The 10,918-nt window shown below is 32.5% G+C and overlaps 1 protein-coding gene across 2 annotated transcripts in view; it reads right to left on the bottom strand.

The window, feature by feature from the left end:
- Positions 1–542: 542 nt before the first annotated feature.
- Positions 543–10,918, bottom strand: part of LOC126735783 (uncharacterized) — a 359,988-nt gene continuing 349,612 nt past the window's right edge. For both annotated transcript variants that reach the window (XM_050439891.1, XM_050439892.1), the window contains exon 6: positions 543–2,292. In XM_050439891.1, coding sequence (XP_050295848.1) covers positions 2,100–2,292 — 193 coding nt within the window. In that variant the 3' untranslated portion in view covers positions 543–2,099. The remainder of the gene's footprint in view (positions 2,293–10,918) is intronic.

Below are 10,918 nucleotides of genomic sequence, written 5' to 3'. Positions count from 1 at the left end.
TTGTCAACTCGCGCACGTTGAGTTTGAGAATAGGGGATTGGGTCCGCGTATTGAATATTTGGTACTCGCGGTGTAAACTAGGCTAATGAATCAAATAAGTATGCATTTAATAAGGAATTTTGGTAATTGGTTTATTTCGTTTTTTTAAAGCAATACGATGTTTTAAAAATCATGAAATTTAGATTTTTCAATTAATTATTTAATAACTACTTGTTTACTTTTCAAACCCCATAACTTTCATAAGTTTATGTTGTTTAACCAGTTAGCAGCCCATCAGAGCAAACTTTTTGCCTTCAATTTTCTCGAAAACCATCGTTCTGGGCGATGTGCAACAAGAGTACCTTTTTTGTAGGAAAAAGTATGTAGTTTTTAAAAAATGAACCCACGTTGCGAAGAAAATACCCTAAAAAAAGTTATTCACGAATTAACCCCCTACCCTTGCAAAAACTACCCTTTCCGATTTTCCAAATTATTTTTCAGTATCACCATTTGATTTTGGGTCAAAATTTATGGCAGAGGATTTTTTTTCGAAATTTTATCTCGTTTTTTAAGCCTACAGCCTACAATTTCAAAAAACCGTTTTTTAAATTTACCCTTTCAGTGCCCCTAACTCCCTTAATATGCATTTTCCACCCTATAGTTATAGGAACTTTTTTTAAAATTTTTAGGAGTACTATCACCCCCCGAATTTTTTTACACCATTTCAATGACACCCTGTATATGTATGTAAAACTTTATAACATGAAAAGTAGTTAATGAACCTAACAAGAAGTAAGACCAGTTGACTTGCGTCCCCGGTAATCGAGATTCGATATATCAGTGAGAAGGGAACGGTGGAGTGGGTAATTAATGCAGCTACTGTTGCTACTTTCAGCGAAAGCTGCACCTGCCACGAAACTACTGTCGCGCTTCGAAACCGATTTTATCACGTGGTGGACCGCACTCTTAAAGGGCGAATCTTACTTAGAATTTCTTCAACAAGAATTGCCCGTACTGTTGGAAAGAGTTCTTCTAAATGTACGTAATCAAATAACTTTTATGCCCGATGAAGCTCTTCTTCATTTTAGTATAGCGGTTAGAACTCATCTCAATAACATCTTTGGGGAAAATTGGGTTAGAAGATGTGGACCAATTCAATGGCCACCTCGCTCCCCTGACTTAAATCCAATAGATTTTTATTTATGGGGACACCTTAAAAGTCTGGTTTATGCTAGTCCCATATAAACAATAGAAGAGAACAAATAAAATTGTAAATGCTTGCGAAGAAGTGAGAAATAGACCTCGAATTTTAGCTCGAGTGCATCGTTTAATGATTCGTCGAATGAGAAGGTGTACAGAAATTGATGGTGGATATTTCCAACATTGGTTGTAGTTGTTGTTGCAATAAAAAGCTCCTAGAAATGTTTTTGATTTTTTGTTTTCCAAGGCACCTGCTATTTTTTTTCCAAAAATTAATAAACCATTTTGCCCAGTGGCATGCAATAAAACGGTATTTATTTTTTTTGTCGAAAACGAAGTGTGATACGAAAAAATACAAAAGGAAAAAAAGTTTTATTTTTAAATGCTTAATCAAACGATTAATATTAAAGTTGAAAAAAGGCAGTGGCGTACATTTTTTTGCAAATAATATTTGCTAAGATGTTCCCCGGGACGCCACTAGACCTTATAATTTTAATCTAATTAGTGCTAAATTAGCCTCTTAATACAACAAGTAATACTGCCAAATTTCAAAAGAATTGAGTATATATATTTTTTAATATTAATAAAAAATTAAAAAAAAATTTATCACCCTGTATCTTGAAAACTGTGCATTTCCGGACCCATGTTTATAAAAACGTTTTCTCATATGTTTTTACAAGGAATCACCCATTGAAATATCTCCCTTAAAATAAAAAAAATGTTATTTAGATGTAAAAACGTATGCATTTCATTGACAATTAGTGAAATACAATTAACAAACAATTAATAATTGATAGTTTTGACATAAAATTGATAATTGACAACTCGCTTTATGTGACATGATAAATGCATTACAATGTAGATATTTTAATTAATTAGTTACTACCCAGTAATATGTTGACTAAATAAAACGAATTAGTTTAAAAGGATCTATTGTCTCTTAGAACTGCCTGCTTGATCATTTTGTGTTTCTCGCAATTTCCCCACCAGGAGCCTCTGACGCATTTCTTTTTCGGTTTTAAAACGAAGCACTTAGTTTGGACGACGTTGAAAAATAGATTTCCCACCAGGTTTGCATCACTTGTTCCCACTCTTTTTAGGCAAGCGCGAAATCTGAAAGAAATAATAAATATTTTAAGTAAATGATATACAATAGTATAACATTTTAAAATTTAAAGCACAGTTAAATCTCAAAAGTATAGGTATAAATTGAAATAAATTTTACGAATACAAAATTACGAAAATTGCCAAGTAAGTAGATTAAATATAATTATTTTCGTAATTATTGAGTTTTTAGTCCTAATATTTATTTTAATCAAAAGACACGTATAGTATGATATTATTGACATAAGCTTATGATTTCCAAAATAATTTTTCGATTTCAATTATCCTAGAAGGATCAATTTTTATCAATTCATATTTGTCTGAATGTTCTACCTTGTCAGCTCGTGATACCTTATTTCGTTGGGTTATAGCATGGCTGTTAGATGGCGCCACGAAAAAAGTTTATTTGAATACTCGGAAACAACTAAGTTATATACACCCATAAACCTTACTTTAACTGAAAACTCTTAAAAATATTGTTGATATGTATTTAGCGACAACAGGTAATAGGAGGATTTGAAAATGAAGCTAATATTATGCTATTTACAATCTGAATTAAGTATGGAAAATAATGTCATCAAGATGTTGATGATCAAGTTAGATTTAGTTTTCGATCCTCTTTATGAAATCCTCCATAACACGCTGTCACATCGTTCGATCATTAGTCAGGATTTCCTGGCGACTAGTATTCTTCAATTCTATCAAGCTAGGAGGCTTGAGCATGAGCACAACTCATTAAATACCTTTATAGAAAAAAATCTTAAATTGAGAGGTATCCACTTTGGAGTCCACATTCCGAAACGTGAAATGAGTTATCCTATTGGCAGTATATAGCGTGGCACCATCTTGCTAAAACCACACATGCGTTGCGCTTGTCCTTTTTCTGCGTAGTTTTGGATTCAAAAAATGTTGGATCATGTGAACATAGCGATGAGAATTAACGGTGACAATTTGGCTAGCCTCTTCGAAGAAATATAGATCAATAATGCCAGTTCAATTAATGGCACACCATACTGTGACTTTTTCAGAATGTAAAGGTCGCGTATGGATATTTTGTTAGTTTTCAGAAGCCCAGTTCCTGTAATTTAGCTTATTTACTGCTTTATCTATATGAAAATCAGCTTCGTCGCTACATTAGCATTAGAAGGTGCTTGCATTTTCGTAGCGAAATCCTCACCATATTTAAAATCTCTTTCATTTAATTGCTGGACAATCTGTAATTTTTAGAGGTAACATTTTAGGTCATTATGCAAACTTTTTCTAACCGATTCAAGTTTAATATTTAGCTTAATTGCATATTTTCGAACTGACCGTGTGAGTGCTTCTAACAACCGCTTCTCTCACTCGCTCTACATTTTCAGAAGTTTTTCCGTTCTTTTTGGACCTTGTTACTTTTTTTTTCATGACACTGCCTGCTGTTCTTAAATTGTTTATCCTTCTTAAAATTGTGTTGCGAGATAGACCGGTTCACACCTACCAATATTAAAGTGAGTACAAAAAAGCGGCTGTGTAGTGATAACTGATACTCCATTTCGGATAAACATATGGCATGCAAGTATGCCATGTTCTACTCTATCTATACTGAAATGCCCCAGTCTAACCACCTCAAGTTTCGTACTATACTTTCTAAAAACATATGATTCCCGATTTTCACCCTCTACATAAGACTCTTAAGCAAACACCAATGCGCTTATTAGACAGAAAGGTCGAGAAAAATAACTTTAGATGATTCAAATAGACTTTTCTCAAAATCACTTGATGACAAAGAAGTCACCCTGACTGGACTTTTCTAGATATAAAAAGTTTAATTACATTACTTAAGCAAAGGAAAAATCTGGTCATTTTTTGCAACTAAATTAAGTATATCTCAAGAAGAAGGACAATTAGTTTAAATCTAGGTAAATAAATAGTAAGTAGTTTACTAGCAAGGATGAGAAAAATAGTTGACTTGCTTACCTACGCAGACCACAGGATAGTAATATTTCTCAATGACACATAATGCTCTGAATCATCAGATAGTTACAAGGAGTTCAAGACTCCTGAACTTGCCCCCAATTAATGTAAATTCTGCATATCTTCATATGAAGTTATTTATGAATTAATTTAGTTGATGGTTATTCTGTTTATACAAGCAGAATTAAATATTCCTCAATATAGGCTCAAATAAGGCCAAACACTTATCAAACGACAAGAAATAGCTGCATTAAGTCAATGTATGAATAATATGCTATTAGACAAAATAAGTTCTACATTACTTCTATGTATGAGCTTAGAAAAGTATGCACAGTGTTTCAGGTCGAAGTCGTGATAATAAAGTAGTGTTTTCAATAACAAGTACAATTAAGCGATGATACAATTCCGCCACACAAATTTTAAGTTTCACACATTTTTTTTATTTTAATTGTTCTACATGTAACAATTTAGTTTTAAGTCACTTTTTGCCAATTCATATTTGTTTGAATTGTTTACCTTATCGACTAGTGAGACCTTAATTCGTTGTTTTATAGCATGAATGTTAGATGGCGCAACGGTATAAAAATTAAAAGGAACGTATATATTTAAATAGTTTACCTTTTGAGATGCGTTCACTTTTTCATCTTTTGAAGCAAACTTTTGGATGGCGCCACATATACTTATTCCGAAGCAAAACACTCTAAAAGTCTTACGTACCCATAAGCCTTACTTTTACTGAGAACTCTTAAAAATATTGTTGAAATGTACATAAGACTTTTATAAACGATCATCAATACGCTTAGAATAGACAGGCAAGTCTTAAAATACATCTAAACAGACTTCTCTCAAAGTCACTTTACAAGGAAGTCACTCAGGCAACGTTTTTAGATATAAAACGTTCAATAACATTAATCACTGTTTGCAACTGGATTGAGTATATCTCAAGAAAAAGGACAATTAGTTCAAATCTAGGCAACAAATAGTCTTCAGTAGTCTTTTAGCAAGAATGAGATGTTAATCAAGAACACAATATTCACTGCCCAATATGAGATTAAACTAGACGAAAGTGTTATCAAAAGATAAGAGAAGGCTAAATCAAGTCAATATATGATATGCTATTATATGATAGAATAAGTTCTGAAGACTACTTCTTTAATAATCTTCTTAATAATACAAAGCTGTGCTATATTATCCAATATACCAAAAATTAAAAAAATATTGAGATAGTCATGTGGTAATAAAGGAAATCATTATCAATTATTCAAAAAAGTCGTTAGTTGAAAGTTGGCGATTAGTTGAAATTTAGGTAAGTAAATAGTAAGTAAGTAAGCAAGTGATCTTCTAGTCAAGATAAACGAAAATATTTCTCTGCTAATGCAGAGGCTCCTTTAATACGCATAGGAAGTTCAAAGCTCCTAGACTTACTTCTAATCAGTATATTAGCTGAATAATCAAGAGACAAGCAAAGGCTGTCCTAGAAAAGGCTGTAGTAGAAAATAGAGGAGGATGAACATACCAATAAGGAAAATCAGTTCCCACAAATCATTAGGAAACTGCATAAATGCCCTTGAAACTGTAGCTCTCGAACAAAGTAAGCATTAATAAGCAGAGATAAAGTAAGAACCAAACAAATACATCGAGGAGCGGTATGTGAAGTCTAATTAAAAAGGGCTAAGGTAAACAGATTAAAATTCAGCTTGGATGAGCTAGAATAGAAGTTGTCAGGTTGTAGTAGCAAAGAATATGCGTGATGCTCCAATTAAAAAATCTGGGCTAATCTAATATAGGGTTTGTAATTTAGTCGATAGTCGAAACAGTAATAATATATTATATATATCTATGTCTTTATATATTATTATATATGTCTTTACTATTCATTAATGTTATGTTAACTTCCCGGAAATTTAAAATTAATTGGTAGAAAGTTACAAAAAAAATCTTGACATAACAGGCTTGCAGCTCTTTTATAAAATCTCTGCGTCAGAATAATATATTAGATTTGAATTTTAAGAGCTTAACTTATATGAATTTCTAAAAGTTAAATGTTATATTCAACATGATCACTCTTATGAAGAAAGATATAAAAATAAAGAACCACTTTGCACAGCACTTAAAAACAGCATTTTATTTTTGGTTGATTCGACCCTTGATTTCGACATATGCCTGTATTATTCAATCAGAAGATGGCATTAGAAATCTCAGGTCTCTCTATAATAGTGGTATAAAGTAATGCGAATAGACTTTGTAAAAGAAAAGCTACCGTAGAGATAAACAATATTTATGATCAGCTAGTTTAAAAAAGAAAGGTAATTCAGTACTAATTACTACCGGCTTTAATGTCAATTTTCCATAATCGAAAAACATGAGAAATGTTTTATCCAAAAGATAAGCTTTATAATTATACAAACAGCTCATGTACGAGCCCAATACTTGATGTATGACGTAGTATTTCAATTGTACGCGCAACATTCTTAATATGCAAAGACCACATCTTGATCATGAAAAACAGCTAATAGTGGTTGAAATGATACAGGATGATGATGATGTGAAAGAAAGACATACTGGTCAATGAAGACCAACAGAACATCTAAACATGATCGGTTTATTGGCTTTGAATGTTAATAAACCCCAATATTACAGCCAACCATCTAAGAAATGAGCTTCAAAATTTTCCTCAAATTAGCATCATTGCCCAAATAATAAGAAGGTTACATGAAAACAATCTACACCAAATCTCCCGTTAGAGCTCCATTATTGTACCGTTGAATCGCGCAAGATCGCAGGGCATCGATCGAAGGACCCAAGAGCATTAGAATTGAAAGTGTGAAGAATCATTCAATTTTTTTACCAATGAGTCAAGGTTTGGTTCACATCCTAATTTAAGAAGACTGAAGGTGTGATGAACATTTGACAACGCCTCTCGCTTGCAACCAATCAAAAAGCTGACAAGTATTATAGCGGAACTTTAATGATTCGGACCAGAGTTTTGATAAGTTTTTGGACTAATCTGGGTCTCATTGAAGGGTTTTAAACAGCAAACGAATACTGAGATCAAACTCTAGAGCCCGTTGTTTATTCACGCGCTACAGAATTTAGTGAAAACTTAGGCCCGACAATGCACGTCAGCATATTGCAAGCACCGCTAGAAAAATTTTGAAACAGAACAATATTTAGGTATTATTTACCTGACTTAAATACTATTAAGTACGTTTGAGTTCTGTTGACAAAGCATGTTTTGAATAATTGCAAACATTTGCAAATATTGTGTTCCAGATAAGTTACAAATTGCTGAACTGTAAGCCAGATCAACAAAGTAACTTAAGCAACACGACATTGACAATTTAATTAGGAGCATGCTAAACCGATTTCGAGCTGTGGTGAAAAACAGGGGTAGTCATAACCTCTATTGACAAAAACTTCTTTTTTAATAATTTTTCTTTAATTTTGTTATTTCCAATTGTCGATATTTTACTTCATTAAATTATCATACATTATTAATCTCCTACAATGAATTTTGGTTTTAATAATAAATTATCATATATATAATATATGATAATTTATTATTATAATAATAGAAATTATTATTCAGCAGTGTTTCTAAATATCTAATTGTCTTTTAATACCTTTACCCCTTAGATCATTTTGATGTGTATATAAGTTAGTTACATTATTTAAAATTATTACCTTACCCTGTTCAAAAACTGCAGTTTTGGCAACTATTTCTGAAACATTGAAAATTACTAGTGTGAGGTAAATCTTTCATACTTCAGACGGTAATAAAATATGCTGCAAATAGCCACTTAACTTTCCTTTATCTCTTAGGCCCTGGTGATAAAATATTTGGCGTAGTGGACACTGGAACGGACATTTATCTATTTTACGAGATACTTAGTGGTATGGACCGGACATAATATTTAACGATTTATATTAGCCATATTTGTTACTAGAAAATATCTAAATGTATTAAGTTGAAATATCTGTTTACAATAATTAAAATTCTTGGTTGGTTTATATGGTTTAAACCGGGTGGCGTTGTATGCAATTCACCCATTATTGATTGAAACGTTACGTTATTATACGAATTTATTATAGTCTGTATGGCTGAACTGCCTGACTTGCTGACATTCGTATATTGGCATAATCGATGATGTTAAAATGGATTGTTCAAGAAAAGCATTTAACTGCCAAAGGAAAATTATCCTGCTACTAGTACGAGCGAGAAAAATTGACGCTAATGCCAATTTGCCAATGGTTTTTATAAATGCTAGTCCAGAGTCTGTTAATTGAAAACGCCATTCTATTTATCGATGGAGCAAATTTCTCAAGGTATGCTATGAACAGTATTCATAGCAAGTATTTTTGGGCAAAAGAAAATCGGTATTCAATACAATTTCTATAAACAATTTATAGCAAATATGTGAGTCGGTATTATTGGAGATTATATATGGCCGATGCGATGGATTTACGAGCAACTCTTATCAGAAACAAAATGTGGTTCTTGTACGATGGTGCACTGGCACACTTCAATATAGTGCGGCCATATCACACATGTCTACGAAAAGTAGTCAGGCATTTATGAGTAAGCATACTACATCAGAAGTGGTTGAACTAATATTGTGCGGTGTTTTGTACAAAGTTGGTGCTAGAATGGGAAAAAAACGATCAAGGAGGTCCCGATCTTCATCGTCCTCTAGTTCATCATCGTCCAGTACTTCATCGAATGACGCAAGGTATAGGAAAAGTCATAAGAAATTAAAACCAAAGAGGGACAGCAGACAAACTGTAAGTTATACACCTCCACGTCAGTATATCGACCAGCCATTAGTAGAACCAAGTATAATTTCAAGAGTGTCTACTATTATCCCCGATTTTGACCCTAAAACTATGGATATCATCGATTTGATAGAAATAGTTCAATACAATGCCAACACTTATCAATGGCCCGATAATCTAACAACTTTTCAAGCCTTAAATAAACTAAAAGGCACTGCAAAAATGTGGTATGATAGCTATATAGAGAGCGAGTTGGGGTGGTCTCAGTTTCCTTGGGCAAAATGGAAAAATATTTTAACATCTACATTTCAATTAAAAAGGGATGCTTTTAAATTATTAATGAATATTGTTAACCATAAACCTACTGAGGGCTGCTCATTATACGACTTTTATTTTAAGCATTTATCTATAATAAATAAGCTTAAAGTCAATTTTTCTGAAACCGATAAAATTTTCTTAATTTGTGGTGCCATTGGGGACAATAATATAACGTCAGCTGTTGACGCATCAAATATGTCAGAACTTAATACACTAAGCGCTTATCTGAAAAATAAATCCTATACATCTTTGCCTCTTAATAAACCTCATAACGTTAACATCTCCAAATTTAAACCAATTTCACATGACAGAAAAGATAAAGTAAATGTAGTACCTTCCACAAGCAGAACAATAGGGGTAGAAAAAGAAAAATTAGTATGCTTGGCTTGCGGAAAAAAGGGGCATGATCGTTCGGTTTGCCGTCATAAGTTTCAGACATGCAATTTCTGTCATATTCAGGGTCATATTGAAGTAAATTGCTTAAAGAAAAAACATAGCATATAGAATTGATAATTCCCTTCATTTCAAAAATAAAGAAAATATCCCCGATTGGCTTACACACATAAACATAAACCCACAAATATCCCCAAACAACTTAAACATGTTATACGACACCTTACAAAAAAATAAAGAATGCCTGTTTGAACTGCTAAAAATACTAGGAAAGGCACATTCAGTTTCTCTTTCAATCGAATTAACAACAAACAAACCGGTAGTACATAGGCCCTATCGTTGTAGTGAAAAAGATAAAACCATTTTTAGAAATATTATAAAAGAATTACTTGATGCCAAAATTATTAGAGAAAGCAAATCGCCTTATTCAAGTTCGGCCCTATTAGTAAACAAAAAAGATGTGGAAAAGAGATTAGTAGTAGACTACCGAGCATTAAATAAAATAACTATAAAAAACAAATTTCCAATGCCCATAATAGAAGAAATAATCGATAATTTATCCGACTATAAATTTTTTACAAACTTGGATCTTGCTTCTGGGTATCACCAGATTCCCATGAGTCAAGAATCAATCCTCTACACTGCCTTTGTAACCCCTGAGAGCCATTATGAGTATATCAGAGTACCCTTTGGGTTATGTAATGCGCCCTCGGAATTTCAAAGGTTTATGAATGAAATATTTTCTCCTCTTCGTCGTTATAAAGTGAGGCCATACCTGGATGACCTCTTAATTCCTTCCAAAACACTGTCTGAAAGTATTGACATTCTAAACAAGGTATTGGAAATTGTGAAAAATTATGGCTTAACTATTAAAATCAAAAAAAATCTTTTTTTTTACTGGAAAAAATAAGCTATCTTGGCTATAAAATAACTTTTAACAAAACATCACCTTCAGACGCTAAAATCAATTCTGTGTCTAATTTTCCTTATCCTAAAACACCAGTTAAGACAATTCTTAGGCTTGGTCGGATATTTTCGCAAGTTCATTTCAAATTTTGCACGCATGTCGGCTCCCTTAACATCATTGTTAAAGAAAAATTCAAAATGGACTTGGAACCATGAACATTCAAAAATTGTGGATTTTCTAAAGAAGCAAATAATATCAAAACCAGTTTTAGCAATTTTTAATCCTAAATTG

The sequence above is a fragment of the Anthonomus grandis genome, chromosome 4, assembly GCF_022605725.1.
Source record: "Anthonomus grandis grandis chromosome 4, icAntGran1.3, whole genome shotgun sequence".
NCBI classification, from domain to species: domain Eukaryota; kingdom Metazoa; phylum Arthropoda; class Insecta; order Coleoptera; family Curculionidae; genus Anthonomus; species Anthonomus grandis.
This window is presented reverse-complemented; position numbering and strand designations above follow the sequence as displayed.